Source organism: Thermobia domestica, chromosome 15 (genome assembly GCF_964235325.1).
Source record: "Thermobia domestica chromosome 15, izTheDome1.hap1.1, whole genome shotgun sequence".
Taxonomy (NCBI): Eukaryota; Metazoa; Arthropoda; class Insecta; order Zygentoma; family Lepismatidae; genus Thermobia; species Thermobia domestica.
In genome coordinates, this window is record NC_137468.1 from 8,205,429 (window position 1) to 8,226,402 (window position 20,974).

The 20,974-nt window shown below is 35.8% G+C and overlaps 1 protein-coding gene across 1 annotated transcript in view; it reads left to right on the forward strand.

The window, feature by feature from the left end:
* The first annotated feature begins 324 nt into the window (after positions 1 to 324).
* Positions 325 to 20,974, forward strand: part of w (eye pigment precursor family transporter white) — a 214,673-nt gene continuing 194,023 nt past the window's right edge. Inside the window, exon 1 of the mRNA XM_081741292.1 lies at positions 325 to 559. Within this exon, the coding sequence (XP_081597418.1) occupies positions 491 to 559 (69 nt within the window). The 5' untranslated portion in view covers positions 325 to 490. The remainder of the gene's footprint in view (positions 560 to 20,974) is intronic.

The window sequence follows — 20,974 nt, forward strand, 5'->3', positions numbered from 1 at the left end:
CGCTTCACCTCTGGATAAAAGTGCTATGCACATATTACGTTGGTAGACATAACATAAGGTGAAAAATAATGAGGATAATTATGTTTCAACATGCAAACTAACAATTTCAAGTCAGTCACGAACTCAAGTCAGAAAAGGAATAGCCAGATCACGTCCTAGCACGTAGCACTTTTTTCTTAGCGGTGGAAATGATAAGGCGATGCCCTGTACACAGTAACCCAATAACTGTCAGCAAACATTTCTGTATTCCATCACCAGATGGCAACACGATCAGACAGGAAGGAAAGTTACAAAAAAAAAAAAAAAAAGAAAGAAAGAAAAAAGGGAGAAAGAAAGAAAAAATAAGAAAAATAATCGCGCGTGTATTTTATTAGTTCGTGTTCCATCTCATACAGAAGAGTTCGGTTACGAAAGTTATATTTCTTATTTATAAGAGTGGTGAACACTAATAGTGAAGTACCGGCTATTGTTTCTTTCAAAAATCAGCATAATGACAATATGTGAAGAAGAAGAACCTCTCCTGGCCTCATATAAAAAGACATATAGTTCTGTTTCTTATGTAAGTATTTACAAATATATTTATATTGTTTACATTTTAATTGTTCAGGTCGATTTATTAAATTTTAAAAATTGTGCTTACTTTTTTCCCCTTAAATGTTCCCTTCGTTTATAGATGTTCAAGAGCTTAGCATTAACAAGAAAGAATTTTAGGAATGATCCAAAAAATGGATCAATGGATTGCGATAGAGCTCCTCCGTGCCTAAGCGGTTAGCGAACGCGCCTTTGACGTGGAAAACGCGGGTTCCATTCCCTGCGGGAGCTCATGTGGTTCGGATTCCACGTTAATCAATAGGTCCCGTCTCATATAGCCTTGCTGTTGGAATAGAAGTTAAACTCAAAATCAACTCAACTCAAAAGTTTGCGATCTTAGCCGAGAATTTTAGGAATAATAATAATAAAAAAAACATCAAAAGATTGGGATATTGGCCAAGGGCTCCGATCCTGGGGGGCCGTGGGGACCCGGCCCCCGTAAAGCTCATGTGGGTCCCCCGCATTATATCTATGAATATACAATAATTTCATTGCATAATTTCAATGCAATTTGTCTTAAAATCCTCATATATGCTTTCTGCATCTGAATGCCCCCCTCCCCACATTTACAGAGAAATCGGCGCCCTTGATCTTGGCCAATAATTAGTTTTTGCATCAGGGGCCACAAAATTTTTGAACGGTCCCTAACTCGAGTTTTCGTATTTTCTACGGAATAAGCACATCACACTGTGATAGTTTGAGTTTGGCTACAATATATGACGTTTTCTAGATGTAAAGTCTACAAGAAAATCTTGGTCTGAAATATATTGGATCTTTTGATCCAAAAAAAAAAAAAAAAAAAAAAGAAAAAAACATCACATTACTGGATGTATAGGTTGATAACGTTTAAATATAATGGCCAGGGACGGCCGTAGGACTTTTTTCAACAGGGGGACAAAGAGCGATACGTAAGCGCAATCGCGAATACATCCTCGTTGATGCATGCGTGAACATAACAATTCATGTAATATATATGCGTATATTGCGTAAGTTTATTAACTATAAAGGGGGCACGGTGGCCCAGTGATAGAGCTCTTCCCTCTGGTGCGTGGGGTTCTTGATTCGACCCCCAGCTAAGCAAGTTCGTGATGGACAACATTGTAAATGAAATGAAATGAAATCTTTAAGTTTAACGTCCCACGATTATGGCAGTTAGGCTAAAGGAGACGGTGATGATGAGAATGAATAAAATGGTGGAATGAAGATAGTGTGAGGAAACGGAAGAATCCAGAGAAAACCCACGAGCACGATATTTGTCCACCACAAAGTTCACACGGCGCGAGCTGGGATCGAACCACGGACCCCAAGTACCAGAGGTGAACGCTCTACCACTGAGCCACCACGCCCCCATGGACAACATTGTGTCCGTGAATTTTCTCTTAGTACTCATTCCACCACATACTCATTCCACCAAATCTTCCATCATCATTAATTTGCCTTAATCATCGTGTCTCTTAAGCTAAAGGGTAGGCCTATATTGGTTGAATATTAAACTGAAAGATCTCATTTCATTTTTCATTTAGTAACTACAGTAAATATGTTATACTACTATAATATTTAATATAAATGCATCGATATATATTATATAGTATAGTATGTGAATAAGCAAATCTAATATCTTTTGAGATGTATTTCGAAAAACTGATCAACCTTCGTAGAGAAGGAAGATTTTTTCTTTTTATTTACGTCTTACAATTTTGCTAAGGATAATGATGAAAAGAAGAAAGTGGGAGGGAAAAGCACAACCTTTAGAAAATCCACACACACGGTGTTTGTCCACCACAAAGCCCATTTAACGTGAGCTGAGATCAAACCAGGAACCCACGCACCAGAGGCGAGCGCTCTACTACTGAGCCACTGCGTTTCCAGAGGGGCAGTTGTTACCTTTGCCCTACCCTGCGGGTGGACATGACTATAGGGAATCGAACTTCTGCGTCAGAACCCAGTGCTTGAAGCATTTAACAGAATATACTAGAATATAAAGTAAAATAGGCTAATATTAGGATTCTTCCTTTGAAATTGGGAAGTCCCGGATTCGAACCCAGTGGCCAGTCATTATGACTTTCGGGGGAGCGATGGCTCAGTGGTAGAGCGTTCACCTCCGGCGTTTGGGGTCCCGGGTTCGATCCCAGCTCCCGCTAAGTGAACATTGTGGTGGACAAACACCGTGCTTGTGGATTTTCTCGGGGTTCTCCCGTTTCCTCCCACTTTCTTCATCCCACCATTTCACTCATCTCTCATCATCCCCGTCTCCTTTAGCCTAACCGGTATAAACGTGGGACGTAATACTTAACTGATTTCATTTTCATTATGACTTTTTCATCGTTTTCTTAAGTTCTAACGACCGAATGTTGAAATGGTATATTTAAACATACGCCTGGCTGACTCATCACTGTTGATTGTAATGGATTGCAGTCTAAATTGGCTTTGATACAAACAAAATGCTATCAAGAGGGGTTCAAGAAACCAAAGTTCATATCGCTTTACATTACGCGGTGTGGAACGCGGTGGCTCAGTGGTAGAGCCTTCACCTCTGGTTACTGGCGTGTCTGATTCGATCCCAGCTCGTACCAGTGAGCTTTGAACTGGACAAACAGCGTGTGCATGGGTTTTCTCGAGATTATCCCTTTTCCTTCATTCTACCATTTTCATTTCTCATCATCACCGTCTCCCATAGCCTTGGTGCATGATCAAGGGACGTTAAATTAAATATTTCATTTAATTTTCACAATAGGCAGTATTTCCATTCAAATCTTAATAGGCTATTGTAAATTCTTGTTTTTCCATAATATCTTGTAGAAGGGAGGTCCACATCCGATGACCTTGACCCTCTTTGTGTACACGACTGGCCTCGCAGACAGTATCTGGAGGTTGATTAAATAAATAAATAACAATTCTGCGACTTCTTTTGGGTGCATCATTGAGTTCTCACTCCTATCGAACCTAAAATTTTATATTGACAGACTAGTCTGAATTCAAATCCTGGACAGAATAATTTCACAGAATTCGATCGCGTTAAGCAGCTGGCAACAATCCAGCAACAATAAGATGTGTCGGTATCAAGTTCGAGTTCTCCTTAGGCCATACGAGGTAGTCATTACTTCAGTAGGTCATTGTCACGTTATGAATTCCTGGTACCTGAGAGACTATCGTGATAGTTTCAGTAAGCATGGCCGTGGAGAAGTATCCCCGCAGGATTTTTTCCAAGGAGGGGGCGAAACATCGATTCCAGGGGGGACAAAAATAAATAGGATTTAGGATTTAGATTTCAGGCCTTTTGGCATCTAAGGCCATTTAGTCTGTCACGTATGAGGGATGACGTCCCTCGGCGATCACACTATCCGAGGAAAGGAAAGGAAGAAAGGATTGGGGAAGGAAGGAAGCGGCTTAGGACCTAAAAGTTAGGTGCCATCCCGGCATTTACGTGGTGTGAATGAGGAAAACCCCATTCAGGGTGGCTGGTCTGAAAAAGCGTTTAACACTTTTTCGACCAAGTGCCCCTACCGGAATCGAACCCGGGACCGCTCGCACCGAAGGCGAAATCGTTAGCGACTACACTACGCGGGGCTGCAGGGGGGACAAAAGACCAACACACAAGCGTACTAGCGAATACACGCACATTTTGATATGTGTACATAATACATAATATAAAACAGTACTTATTTACGCACATATCCTTAATAACTATGGTGGCTCAGTGGTAGAGTGTTAACCTCTGGTGTGTAAGGTCCCTCGAGATTACTGTTAAAATTACCCTCGAGAAATATTTCATCTCGTCTCGTAAACGAGCTGAGAGTCTAAATAAGAAGTATATTGTTAAATTCGAGACGAGATGAAACAATACTCATGTCGTTTTTGACACTAGTAAAGAGACGAGTCTCCTGAGCAAGACTAGTTAACCAAAATATTAGGTTGCAAACATTGTTTTAGTGTTACGCAATTATTAATATAAAAACTACAAACATGGCTCCGCGTAGTGTAGTAGCTAACGCTCTCGCCTTTGGTGCCAGCGGTCCCAGATTTGATTCCCGGTAGGGACACTCGGTCCCAAAATTGTAACAGCTTTTTCACGTCAGCCATACTGAGTGAAGTTTTTCCTGGGTTTTCCTGATTCACACCAGGCAAATGCTGGGATAATATCTAACATAATAGTCCCAGGTCTTCATTCCTCTCCAATTTTCCGGGCAGTGTGATCACTGAGGAATTTCATCCGTCATATGTGTGACAGGCTAACATGGCCATTGACAATTGATACTGAAACCCAGAAATGTAATCCAGATCCTAAAAACTATATAGTGATGAAGTGATTGAACGAACATAATGAAGAGTATTTAGCAACGTTTAAAGATACACAGCAGAAAATGAGGTGTTGAAACAACACAAAATAACTACCACTTTAGAGTGTTAATGGTTTGTCAATTCAACACCAAGTTTTTTTTTGCTAGCCGCAGCTAGCACCTACCCAAAGGGTTACGCCCTTTATTTGGGATGTGGAGTTGATAGGAACTTTAGATGTTGGGCTATTGTCGTTAGGCAAAGGAGAATTTATTAACTTTATTACATCTTAATTTTACTAACAGTAGAGGACATTATTGCCGTTAACCATAATCATCAGGTCAGGAAAAGGAAATGCACACTGGCGAACAATTCAATATGAGAGCGGAAAGGAACAGAACATTGGTGAAAATTAAAATGAAAATGAATCTATGAGGTGCACTTGACATCACAACACAACATAGAGAAGAGGGTTAGAGAGACGAATGAGTGTTATCTTCTGTCCAGGGGCTGCTCTGGACGCAATGGAGACGAGGGGTGCCCTGTTAGTGCGGTGAGGTCACTGTGCAACATGAGATGGAGTGATGTATGGTGGGGGGATTGCGATGAGGAAGTCTTCAAGAATTTGAAAGTCGGGGCTATTTGGTGGGAGAACGTAGTGGTACAGAGTAAGCACCAGAGAGAGTGGAGAATGCCGTAGAATAGGTGAAGGTTTGCGGAGAGTGGCTTCATGATGCATAGCATCGAAGAGCACTGGATGGTGAGTCTGAAAGTAACATACCTAAGTCTGAGGTCTTCTAGATGATAGAGAATGTGGGGAAAGGGCGTCCTGTCATATAAGTACTGTGTAGGGCAAGGTAATTTGATTCGAAAGGCAAGACGTAGGGCGCTCAAGAATTTGGAGTCGGCGGTAGTATGCCTCGGGTGCGGAAGGCCAGGTTGTATGGCCATAAGTCAAAACAAGGCGTAAAAATGCCTTGTAGGTGTTAGTAGTAGTTTGGGTTTCAGGCCTCATGTAGTCCCAGTTAGGCGTCGGAGTAAGTTCAGACAGTTGGTCGCTGTAAGAGCAAGACTTTTAAGATGAACTGACCATTTCAGATGGGCATCGAAGATAATGCCCAGGTACGTGACTGTGGGACTAGCAGCAAGTGGTGTACCTTCAACTAGAGATGCAAGGGCTCGGAAAAAAACCGGCTTTTTTGGAAAAAAACTCGGTTTTTTCTGCTTTGCTTTTTTGCTTGGGAAATTTTGGGCTTTTTTCAAAATACTGCTTTAAATTGATAAAACAGACTTTGTATCGCTTCTCTATAACACAAAAAATCATTTAATTAGTGGTTGATGCTGATAATAATATAAAACATCGAAAATAAACTATGAATTTCGAAAAAATATTTCAAACAATTTTTCTTCAACATATTTACATTATGAATTCCACAGGATTAACCAATGTATATAATAAGAATTTTTTAACCTCCTATATACAAAAGTAAGCAGAGTTGGCAAGAACCGTGGTTGTTTTTGAAAATGCCAAAAACCCGCTTTTTGGGGGATGTTTAAACCAAGCTTTTTTGGTTTAAACCAGGCTTTTTTGACTTAGATTTTTAGCTTTATGTATTTATATTACATATTCACAGAAATAAGTTTGTTTCGCCTTGATGTTATGCAACAGCTGGGTTATGCCGGAAGAACTCCCATAAGCTTAAAGAAGTGCGGTCAGTAAATTTCTTAAGTTGAGAATCTCCCGCCCTAGCCATTGGGAAAATCCCGTCATTACTTGAAATGTAAGACAATAACGGGAAAGTCCTGTTATTACTTTGCATGTAAAATTTAAAGGTCAACGTACCATAATCAGTACGCTAAAACTGAGGTATTAAATTACAAATTTAGTACCGGTACGTAGATATCATTGAAAGTCCAATCCAAGCTAATGTTGGAAGCTACGTAGGCAATCGATAAATTTTGCCAATTTCTATCAATATATTTAAGCAATATTGGCTTCTTTATAAAACACGCATTTAGGCATGCAGAAATATACAATTTGGTTTGTTTCGTATATTTAGGATTAACATCCTTACGAAATACCGAGGTTATCAAGGAGAAGACTTTCGCTTAAACTGACATCCGAACCGCTACTTGGGTTACGCATGAAAGAAGGTTTGTGGTTCGACCGAGAATTGAACATGGGACACCTTGATTAAAAGGTGAAAGGGAAATAAAACTATTGCAGGTGGTTTGATATCTGGAAACGTCACCATGAAGTTCACACGATTCGCATTTTTCATTCTTTTTATTTTTGTGGTTTAAACCAGTTATTAAAAAAAAAGTTGGTGTAAACCAGCCAACCCTAAAAGTAAACACTTCTTTTTAAAGAATACACAAATAACTAGCAAAATAGTATGTAGTATTTTTACTTCAAAATATTCCATACCCTGTTTTTGAAACAAAATAAAATTAAAATAAAACATAAGAGAAATACTTAGATTTATATGATACACTTAAAGGCTGCACATCTAGAGCTTTTGGTTCTGTATATTCTTGAAATTCTACAGTTAAGTTTTATAGAACCACCATCACAGTTTACCCAATCCTCAAGTTTTCTGAATTTTTAACAAGAGGGATTCAACATATCATTACGGAACTCCCCGCCCCCCCCCCCAAAAAAAATACTACGGAATATATTTAAGTTAAGCTAAATACAATTGCACAACAAACATGACTGAGTGATTAGCTTTTGCGCTTCTATCGGGAAGTCCGGGATTCAACCAGCATTCGACCATTCTGACAAAGCTTTTCTTCATTCCATCTGTGAATGTAGAAATAGTGCGTGTACTGTGAGTTGGGCGACTTCCTTTTTTATTGTTTTTAAATCGTTATTATTACTAATTACCAGCAGTGACGGTTTTGCGAAGGTTAGGGGGCGGTCCTTCGGACTGAAGCCCGTTCCCCAAAGTTACGGAATGTCTGCAACAAACGAAATATCTATTATTTATGCCTTTACTCATAAACTTTAAGCTCCCGTCAAATAAAAATTACGAATGTTTAAAAAAACTAAACATTAGTAAGAAACCCTTCCCAAAATACTTTTCTAAATCCGCCACTGATTCTCAGTATAAAATGATTTTTAAAGTTGTATCCGGAAGATTATTGCTAAACATATAAACGAAACGAAATATTAGTTATGTCTGTACTCATAAACTTCAAGCACTTCCCAAATAAAATTAGGACTTTTTAGGAAACGAAACAATCAGAAAAAACCCTCCTAAAGTACTTTTCTAAATCCGCTACTTATTATTTGTATAAATTGGTATTCAAGGTTGTGTCCGGAAAATTATTGCTAAATCACTTCACAGCTACATATATAACAGAAATGTGGAAGTACGGTTTGACGGATATATTGAAAGCGTACGCTTTGACGGATAAATAGAAAAACGGGCAAGTTTAACTTTTGCGCTAGAAGCTAGAGTACTAAAAGCTCTTAGAAATGAAACACGGATGACAAACTAGAGAAGAAAAAAGATGTCGATAACTCAAAAGTTAAAATAAAGTTAAATAGCCTCTAAAATTACCCTCAAATACTACATTCTTCATGTTAGCTTTAATTCGTAAAACATGTGCTCCATCCATCTTGATGGTGAATTTCAGAGCGAAATATCACATTCAGGTCATGGAATTCTTATCTAACTATAGAATATACTATAAGAAAGCTATTTAGATAGAAAAATCATGAAGTTGAAAAAAGCCAAAATTTCCAAAATTCTCGTTTTTTTCCCAAAAAAGCCGGCTTTTTATGTGAAAAAAACCATCGATTCAAAAAAGCCGGCTTTTTTGCATCTCTACCTTCAACACAAATTTTTTATTTTATTTTTAGGCTAGCCATGGGCTAGCAACTTCTAAGAGGGCTACACCCTCTTTTAGTGAAGGGAGTTGAGAGGATCAGTATGGTAGTGAAGGATTAACTGTTAGGCTATGGGCTGTGTTATTTATTTATTAAACTTTATTATTATCTTCATCATTCTGGTGGAAAGATCTTTATGATCTTTAAGATCATAAACATATATGCGGTTATCCTGGAACATAAACAAGGTATAGACATGAGCATAAATACAACAGGGTTTATAATACAGAAATAGGTGTAGAAACACATTCACATATAATCACAATCACATACACATTGACAGGATAGAAAACATATTCATATTCAGTTAGAGTAGAAAACACAATATAACGAGTGTGAGAAATTTAATGCAAGAGACAAAAGCAAAGAAAGAGAAATATAAGGCATGATGAAAATGAGTGATGAGGTGAAGTGCACTTGACGCCACAACACAACATAAGTTTGTTAGAAAGACGAATGAGGTGATTTTCTCCCTAGGGGTAGCTCTAGGTTAATGGAGACGTGGTGAACCCTGTTAGTGAAATGGAATCACTGTGCATAGGATGGAAAAAGATGGGGAAGATGGACATGCAAACGATAGTCTTCGAGGATCTGGAGATCGAGATGGTCTGGAGGGACTGTGTAGCAATATAGTGCAAAGAGAAGATGAAGTGAAATACTATGGTAGCGTGCAGGTGATGAGTGAAGTGCAAGATGGTGCATAGTTTCAAACAGAAGAGGATGGCGATGAGTGTAGCGTTGAGTGATGAATTTTAAGCGGAGACTTTCAAGGTGGTAGCTGAGTATAGGAAATGATATTAAGGAATATAAATCACGGGTTGGGCTGGGGAGAGAAATGCGGAAGGCAATGCGGAATGCATGTCTTTCTAACCACAAACCACTAGACGAGACGAGATAACGTTATTTCTCGTCTCGCCTTGTCGTATAGGCAACACCAATTACGGTGCTTCGAATCCCTTGAACAGCACGTCTACGTTTCATTCATAACTTCGATGCCGAAAAGGAACACTACGTAAGCTTTAGTAAACAAACAAGCAAACGAATAGAATAAATATCACCCGTATTATCATAGATCATTTTACTCAAACAGTCCTCATCGCTCTAAACCTCCTTACGCCCTGCCAAAATTATCCGTTTTAGTACTATCTACCAATTACAGCCCGTTTCACCTGTTCCTTCTCCTTCTTTTACCTTCCACCATGTCTTTTAACACTTCCTAGGACACCGTTTCTTCTCACCAAATGTCCCAGTCAATTTCTTTTGTTCTTTTCAGTTTCACCTAATATTGTTAATTTCTCCCTTACTATATTCTTAATACTGAATTATAACTACAAGGCAGTGACACCCAACCTGAGGAAGGGGGTTAAAGAGTGAGCAAGGGGCACAAGCTGCTGACGGAAATAATGTACATTCAAAATCTAATTGTATAAAAATGAAACTGATCTTGTTTGAAATTGATTCAGGGGAAAGCAGTGAAACATTTGAGAGGAATTTTGCAACATAGTTCCTACCTCGAGCTAAGATTTTTCTTTCTTTCTTTTTTCTTTTTCTTTTCTTTTTTTATAAAGCCAGTTTGCTTCAAGATCGTAAATTGGAGAAGGGGCGGGGATCAACATTTCAGTCAAAAGTAAAGTATGTAATTAGTCCTTCAAGTTAGAACGATGCATGTCGGTAAACTAATTCTTCATTAAATATAGGCGAGCATGTGTCCCATTGTTTCCAAACTTACAGTTAGAGGCAATTTCTACAATTGATTTCATCACATTCATTTTTTTTAGTAAATGTTTGTAATCCCATCACGAGGAAAGGGCTAAACCGTTTGGAAGTTTTGAAACATGGTTATAGTGACCGCGACAATTCGTGAAGCCTGGACTCTACACGAATCATGTACAACTGCTTTCCCTCAGGTCTCATGCATCGGAAGAATTCGGTACGATTCGTGGAGCTGCCTTCCGAACGCACAATTCTTTCCCCGAAGAATCGCTAGGTCTGTCTGGGACTCAGGTCTGTCCGGGTCCATGAGAATCACTGGGTCTGTCTGGGAACCAGGTCAGTCCGGGCCTCTGGAAAGAGGGACCCTAACATGGGTAATCCATACAAAGTCGTGGCCCAGGTGATCCCTGGTTTAAAGCATTAGATTGGCAAAATTGCAAGATCTGTTTGTTGCGGGTTCGAATCCTTCTCAAGATAACAGTGTTGTATACTGTCCTCTTACCATCTATTTGTTTCTCAGTATCCTTTAGATTACAGTGCACAACCATACAGCGTAAAACTAAAACCAAATAACTCTGACACATGTACACCACGTGAAAAAGTTTGGTTTGTATGGCGAGATATTTTCTGAAATAATATTAGAAACTGGAAGAGTATAAGATTTCTACCACTTCTGGTTTCAGTGGTAATGAAATAAATTCTTGGGATATTTAGACCCTATTAATTGCATAAGACCGCTTCTCACTATCTATTACAGTATTTTTGTTTGTTTATTGTAATTAACGTTAAAACCGGAAGTTGTTGATTTGTATCACTTCCGGTTCAAGTATCATCTCCAGCAATGAATTCCGCTTCTAACTTTTGACGCTTTACGTCCTTACCAAATTTGATGATAATTGATAACAAATAGTTTTTTTTTAAATCTTTGTTCTCCGAGTGGACAAACACACTCACGAACAGACAGGATCAGGTAAGTACTCACGGGGGCGTCAATCGAGTCCGGGTCTCCCCCAAAACTTCTTAATTCAACATGCAATCGTGTATTTCCTCAATAAAACTATAGTTGTTTAGCAGAAAGATGGATGTAGCGGAGGGACGCACCAGGTCCGTATCCAGGGGGGCCTAGGGGGGCCGGGCACCCCTAAATTTTTACTGGCCCCCTAAAATTTTTACAGTAGGCTTGCAAAAGAATTATAATATATATGATGATGAACTATCATATGGTTGGATCGGTCCCTCCTAATTTCAGCCGGCCCCCCTAATTTCAGCCGGGCCCCCCCTATATTTTTGGGCTGGCTACGGGCCTGGGAGACACCCAAGGTGGTGGGTCAACCGAGCCCGAACCCTCCAAAACCTTCCTAACTCAACATATATTTGTATACTTTCTCAATAAAACTATACTTGCTTAACAGGGAAATGATTGATGTAGCATGGAAATTTGATCTTACACTTCATCTGTACTCTTTCTCTTATAAAAACAATCTAGTTCTATCATTATTTCCTAAAAATATAGATGGAAGTATAACCTATACTATAATACTATAATAAAACTATACTTGCTTAACAGGGAAATGATTGATGTAGCATGGAAATTTGATCTTACACTTCATGTGTACTCTTTCTCTTATAAAAACAATATAGTTCTATCATTATTTCCTAAAAATATAGATGGAAGTATAACCTATACTATAATACTATAATAAAACTATACTTGTTTAACAGGAAAATGATTGATGTAGCATGGAAATTTGATCTTATACTTCATGTGTACTCTTTCTCTTATAAAAACAATCTAGTTCTATCATTATTTCCTAAAAATATAGATGGAAGTATAACCTATACTATAATACTATAATAAAACTATACTTGCTTAACAGGAAAATGATTGATGTAGCATGGAAATTTGATCTTACACTTCATGTGTACTCTTTCTCTTATAAAAACAATCTAGTTCTATCATTATTTCCTAAAAATATAGATGGAAGTATAACCTATACTATAATACTATAATAAAACTATACTTGCTTAACAGGGAAATGATTGATGTAGCATGGAAATTTGATCTTACACTTCATATGTACTCTTTCTCTTATAAAAACAATATAGTTCTATCATTATTTACTAAAAATATAGATGGAAGTATAACCTATACTATAATACTATAATAAAACTATACTTGTTTAACAGGAAAATGATTGATGTAGCATGGAAATTTGATCTTATACTTCATGTGTACTCTTTCTCTTATAAAAACAATCTAGTTCTATCATTATTTCCTAAAAATATAGATGGAAGTATAACCTATACTATAATACTATAATAAAACTATACTTGCTTAACAGGGAAATGATTGATGTAGCATGGAAATTTGATCTTACACTTCATGTGTACTCTTTCTCTTATAAAAACAATCTAGTTCTATCATTATTTCCTAAAAATATAGATGGAAGTATAACCTATACTATAATACTATAATAAAACTATACTTGTTTAACAGGAAAATGATTGATGTAGCATGGAAATTTGATCTTATACTTCATGTGTACTCTTTCTCTTATAAAAACAATCTAGTTCTATCATTATTTCCTAAAAATATAGATGGAAGTATAACCTATACTATAATACTATAATAAAACTATACTTGCTTAACAGGAAAATGATTGATGTAGCATGGAAATTTGATCTTATACTTCATGTGTACTCTTTCTCTTATAAAAACAATCTAGTTCTATCATTATTTCCTAAAAATATAGATGGAAGTATAACCTATACTATAATACTATAATAAAACTATACTTGCTTAACAGGAAAATGATTGATGTAGCATGGAAATTTGATCTTATACTTCATGTGTACTGTTTCTCTTATAAAAACAATCTAGTTCTATCATTATTTCCTAAAAATATAGATGGAAGTATAACCTATACTATAATACTATAATAAAACTATACTTGCTTAACAGGAAAATGATTGATGTAGCATGGAAATTTGATCTTACACTTCATGTGTACTCTTTCTCTTATAAAAACAATCTAGTTCTATCATTATTTCCTAAAAATATAGATGGAAGTATAACCTATACTATAATACTATAATAAAACTATACTTGTTTAACAGGGAAATGATTGATGTAGCATGAAAATTTGATCTTACACTTCATCTGCACTCTTTCTCTTATAAAAACAATCTAGTTCTATCATTATTTCCTAAAAATATAGATGGAAGCATAACCTATACTATAATACTATAATAAAACTATACTTGCTTAACAGGGAAATGATTGATGTAGCATGGAAATTTGATCTTACACTTCATGTGTACTCTTTCTCTTATAAAAACAATATAGTTCTATCATTATTTACTAAAAATATAGATGGAAGTATAACCTATACTATAATACTATAATAAAACTATACTTGTTTAACAGGAAAATGATTGATGTAGCATGGAAATTTGATCTTATACTTCATGTGTACTCTTTCTCTTATAAAAACAATCTAGTTCTATCATTATTTCCTAAAAATATAGATGGAAGTATAACCTATACTATAATACTATAATAAAACTATACTTGCTTAACAGGAAAATGATTGATGTAGCATGGAAATTTGATCTTACACTTCATGTGTACTCTTTCTCTTATAAAAACAATCTAGTTCTATCATTATTTCCTAAAAATATAGATGGAAGTATAACCTATACTATAATACTATAATAAAACTATACTTGCTTAACAGGGAAATGATTGATGTAGCATGGAAATTTGATCTTACACTTCATGTGTACTCTTTCTCTTATAAAAACAATCTAGTTCTATCATTATTTCCTAAAAATATAGATGGAAGTATAACCTATACTATAATACTATAATAAAACTATACTTGCTTAACAGGAAAATGATTGATGTAGCATGGAAATTTGATCTTACACTTCATGTGTACTCTTTCTCTTATAAAAACAATCTAGTTCTATCATTATTTCCTAAAAATATAGATGGAAGTATAACCTATACTATAATACTATAATAAAACTATACTTGCTTAACAGGAAAATGATTGATGTAGCATGGAAATTTGATCTTACACTTCATGTGTACTCTTTCTCTTATAAAAACAATCTAGTTCTATCATTATTTCCTAAAAATATAGATGGAAGTATAACCTATACTATAATACTATAATAAAACTATACTTGCTTAACAGGGAAATGATTGATGTAGCATGGAAATTTGATCTTACACTTCATGTGTACTCTTTCTCTTATAAAAACAATATAGTTCTATCATTATTTACTAAAAATATAGATGGAAGTATAACCTATACTATAATACTATAATAAAACTATACTTGTTTAACAGGAAAATGATTGATGTAGCATGGAAATTTGATCTTATACTTCATGTGTACTCTTTCTCTTATAAAAACAATCTAGTTCTATCATTATTTCCTAAAAATATAGATGGAAGTATAACCTATACTATAATACTATAATAAAACTATACTTGCTTAACAGGAAAATGATTGATGTAGCATGGAAATTTGATCTTACACTTCATGTGTACTCTTTCTCTTATAAAAACAATCTAGTTCTATCATTATTTCCTAAAAATATAGATGGAAGTATAACCTATACTATAATACTATAATAAAACTATACTTGCTTAACAGGGAAATGATTGATGTAGCATGGAAATTTGATCTTACACTTCATGTGTACTCTTTCTCTTATAAAAACAATCTAGTTCTATCATTATTTCCTAAAAATATAGATGGAAGTATAACCTATACTATAATACTATAATAAAACTATACTTGCTTAACAGGAAAATGATTGATGTAGCATGGAAATTTGATCTTACACTTCATGTGTACTCTTTCTCTTATAAAAACAATCTAGTTCTATCATTATTTCCTAAAAATATAGATGGAAGTATAACCTATACTATAATACTATAATAAAACTATACTTGCTTAACAGGAAAATGATTGATGTAGCATGGAAATTTGATCTTACACTTCATGTGTACTCTTTCTCTTATAAAAACAATCTAGTTCTATCATTATTTCCTAAAAATATAGATGGAAGTATAACCTATACTATAATACTATAATAAAACTATACTTGCTTAACAGGGAAATGATTGATGTAGCATGGAAATTTGATCTTACACTTCATGTGTACTCTTTCTCTTATAAAAACAATCTAGTTCTATCATTATTTCCTAAAAATATAGATGGAAGTATAACCTATACTATAATACTATAATAAAACTATACTTGCTTAACAGGAAAATGATTGATGTAGCATGGAAATTTGATCTTACACTTCATGTGTACTCTTTCTCTTATAAAAACAATCTAGTTCTATCATTATTTCCTAAAAATATAGATGGAAGTATAACCTATACTATAATACTATAATAAAACTATACTTGCTTAACAGGAAAATGATTGATGTAGCATGGAAATTTGATCTTACACTTCATGTGTACTCTTTCTCTTATAAAAACAATCTAGTTCTATCATTATTTCCTAAAAATATAGATGGAAGTATAACCTATACTATAATACTATAATAAAACTATACTTGCTTAACAGGGAAATGATTGATGTAGCATGGAAATTTGATCTTACACTTCATGTGTACTCTTTCTCTTATAAAAACAATCTAGTTCTATCATTATTTCCTAAAAATATAGATGGAAGTATAACCTATACTATAATACTATAATAAAACTATACTTGCTTAACAGGAAAATGATTGATGTAGCATGGAAATTTGATCTTACACTTCATGTGTACTCTTTCTCTTATAAAAACAATCTAGTTCTATCATTATTTCCTAAAAATATAGATGGAAGTATAACCTATACTATAATACTATAATAAAACTATACTTGTTTAACAGGGAAATGATTGATGTAGCATGAAAATTTGATCTTACACTTCATCTGCACTCTTTCTCTTATAAAAACAATGTAGTTCTATCATTATTTCCTAAAAATATAGATGGAAGTATAACCTATACTATAATACTATAATAAAACTATACTTGCTTAACAGGGAAATGATTGATGTAGCATGGAAATTTGATCTTACACTTCATGTGTACTCTTTCTCTTATAAAAACAATATAGTTCTATCATTATTTACTAAAAATATAGATGGAAGTATAACCTATACTATAATACTATAATAAAACTATACTTGCTTAACAGGAAAATGATTGATGTAGCATGGAAATTTGATCTTACACTTCATGTGTACTCTTTCTCTTATAAAAACAATCTAGTTCTATCATTTTCCCCTGAAAATATAAATGGAAGTATTTTGCAATTATTTATCGTCTTTTAGGGTGTAAAATAATACCCGTTCAATACTACATAGACGTACATTAGATGTCCGTGAACCAGGCCCCACCCACATCGGCACTAATTTTAAAACATATGCCAAAAGTTAGTGTCCAATTATTGCTGACGACCTGTAATGTTAAAAAAAAATGTGCCGTGACACAGACGTCAAAAAAACAAAAAAGATTCTGGGTGGGGCTAGGTTCACGCTAGCCCCACCCACTCAACCGATCAAGATGAAACCTATACACAAAGTTAGTGTTAAATTAGTGCTGTCGGTACCACATAAAAAGAAAATTAGAGCTATTATCACAAGGCCAAAATATATTCGAAAATGTTCAATGGCGGCATCATCAAAGAAAACAAAAGATCCCTTATTTTTGTAATAAGATAGGCCCTATATAGCACTAATTTTCTTTCTATGCACTATGGTCAGCACTAATTTAGCACTAATTTTTGGCACAGTTTTCAAAATTAGTCATGTTACCAAGGGTGCCGATTTCTCTGTAAATTTGGAAGGAGGGGCATTCAGATGCAGAAGGTGTATATATATATATATATATATATGAGGATTTTAAGACAAATTGCATTCAAATTATGCCAAACATTGTATATTCATAAATACAATAGGGAGGCACTCGGCCTTCCCAGGATCGGTGCCCTTGCAAGTTACACAAACGTAGAAAAAAAAGAAAAAAGAAAAAGAAAAAAGAGACGTGGATGGGGCTAGCGTGAACCTAGCCCTACCCACTCAACCGATTGAGATAAAACCTATACAGAAAGTTAGTGTTAAATTAGTGCTGTAGATACCACATAAAAAGAAAATTAGTGCCATTATCAGAAAATTTAATTCTAGTTTTCAAAATTAGTGCTGTTACACAAATCGAAAACACGACACTAATGTTTCCTTTATTGCTTGAAGTGGAGGTGCAGAGTTATATGTCACGAAACTCACATATGAAATACATGGGAAATTTTTCATTGCGCCAAATTCCCATCACATTCAAAGGCACTAATTACTTCTCCTAGTACAATTGTTAGTAAATCGTAAGTGCTTCCTAGTGCACCAACACCTAACGTTAATGTTTCATTAGTATAGGTGCTACAAATAAAATACATTTGGACGCTAGGATGTACTTGGTGCTCCCACTTCAAGTACTAACGAAAAAATTAGTGGCATTCGTTAGTGCATCGTTAGTGCTTGAAGAAAACACTAACAGTTTCAATAATGTTTCACTATTAGTGTAGTTGTGGCCAATTACATGTCATGAAACTCACATAAGAAATTTATGGGGAATTTTTCATTGCGTCAAATTTCAGCCAAATTCAAAAGCACTAATGATATCTTTTTTGCACAATCGTTAGTGGATCATTAGTACTTCTTAGTGCACTAACCACTAACGCTAGTGCTTCATTCGTGTAGGTGCTGAAAGTAAAATATCTTTGGAGGTCTGCTTGAACTTGCTCCGACTTCAAGCACTAACGAAAAAGTTAGTGATATTCGTTAGTGTATCGATTGTGCTTTCATTAAACAAAAATGTAATGAAATCTTTGAGTTCTACGTCCCACGGTTATGCCGGTTAGGCTAAAGGAGACGGTGATGATGAGTGATGAATGAAATGGTGGAATAAAGAAAGTGGGAGGAAACGGGAGAACTCCGAGGAAACCCACGCACACAGTGTTTGTCCACCACAAAGTTTACTTGGCGGGGGCTGGAATTGAACCCGGGACCCCAAGCACCAGATGTGAACGCTCTACCACTGAGCCACCGCGGCCCTTCCATTAAACACTAGCAGCTTGTATGGACTTTGATATTTCCGAATTTGGACCCCCACCAAAAATCTTCAATAAATCACAAAATATAGTAGCACTAACGCTAATTCTTAGTGCGCTTAAATGAACTAACGATGGACTAACGATTACCGTTAACTCAATGTTTCTACGTCAATTTCTATGGAATTTTATATTTCTGAAGTTGACCCATCCAAAAATCTTGAATAAATCCCAAATATTGATAGCACTAACGTTAGTGCTTAGTGCGTTTAAGTGCACTAACGATGCTCTAACCATTGCCGTTAACCCCATGTTTCTACATCAATTTGTATAGATTTGGATATTTCTGAAGTTGTCCTCCAACCAAAAATCTGCAATAACTCGTAAACTGTTATTGCACTAACGTTAGTGCTTAGTGCGTTTAAGCGCACTAACGATGCACTAAGGATTTCCATTAACTCCAAATTTCTACGTCAATTTGTATGGAATTTGATATTTCTGAAGTTGGACGCCATAAAAAAGTTTGATTAAATCCCAAAATATGGTAGCACTAACGTTAGTGCTTAGTGCGTTTAAGTGCACTAAGGGCGCACTAACGATTGCCGTTAACCTCATATTTCTACATAAATTTGTATGGAATTTAATATTTTTGAAGTTGGCCCCCTACCAAAAATTTTCAATAACTCGTAAACTCTGATATCAATAACGTTAATGCTTAGTGCGTTTTAGTGCAGTAATGATGCACTAACGATGTGTAAGTTTGGTGAAAATGTCAGCATAGTCCCCAAAACTCTGGTAGCACTAACGTGCACTTTCGATGCACTAACGATGTGCGACGTTTGTTGTAATTTGGAAGGTGGGGGGCCAAATTTCAGACACGTCGCGTAGAAAGAATATTAGTGCTATGTATACACGCGCTTGAAGTTGGCCCCCATCTCTCCCAAATTACACCAAACATCGCACATCGTTAGCGCATCGTTAGTGTACTTAAACGCAAAATGCAATAACGTTAGTGCTACCATATTTTGGGATTTATTCAAGATTTTTGATAGGGGCCAACTTCAGAAATATCAAATTGTATACAAGCTGTTAGTGTTTTCTAGAACTAACGATGCACTAACGAATGACACTAATTTTTTCGTTAGTGCTTGAAGTGGGGCAAGTTCAAGCAGACTTCCAAAGATATTTTACTTTAAGCACCTACACTAATGAAACACTAACGGTAGGGGTTAGTGCACTAACAAGCACTAACACTGCACTAACGATCTAACGATTGCACTAGAAGAGGTCATGAGTGCTTTTAAATGTAGCGGAAATTTGATGTATTAAGAAATTTCTTATAAACACTAACGAAACAATTTTTTCTAGAAGCACTAACGATGCACTAACGAATGGCACTAATTTTTTCGTTAGTGCTTATAATGGGGGCTAAATTCACACAATTTTCCAAAGATTTTTTACTTCTAGGACCTATACTAATGAAGCACTAACGTTAGGTGTTGGTGCACTAAAAAGCACTAACGAATGGCACTAAGTTTTCCGTTTGTTGTTGAAGTGGCTGGGCTGTAGCAGCAAGAAATTGCCCCACGAAAGGTTTTTCCTTGTCACACCTTCACTAATGAAGCACTAACGACGTCCCTGAACTTATCCTCAACATAACGCACTAACGATAAATTTAGTGTCAGTCGCTAGTGCATTGTTAAAGCTTTTTAGTGCATTAACGCCTAACGTTAGTGCTTCATTAGTATAGAAGTTACAAATAAAAACCTTTTGTGGCGCCAAGTTCACGCTGCCCCTGACACTTCAAGTACTAACGAAAAACTTAGTATCATTCGCTAGTGTTCCTAGTGCACCGACACCTAACGTTAGTGCTCCGTTAGGTAGGTCCTACAAGTAGAAAAACATTTTGGGGCCAGCGTAAAGTTGGCTTCCATTTTAAGCACTAACGAAAAGGATAATTCGTTCATGCATCGTTAATGCTTCTAGAAAACACACATAGTTTCCTAAATGCTTAGGTATTGATTTAGATATGGTTAATTACATGACACGAAACTCCCATAAGGAATTCATGGAGAAGTTTTCATTGCGTTAAATTTACACAAAAATCAAAAACACTGATGATCCCTTCTAGTGTAATTGTTAGTGCATCGCTAGTGCTTCTTAGTGCACCAACACCTAACGTTCATACTTTATTAATGTAGGTGGTACAAGTAAAAAAATCTTTGGGGACAGCCTTAACTTGGCGCCTAGACTTCAAGCAATAACGGAAATATTAGTGCCGTTTTTGTCGTTTGTGCAACAGCACTAATTTAGTAAACTGTGCCAAAAAATAGTGCTATGTATAGTATAAAAAAATGAGGATCGACTGTTTTCTTTGA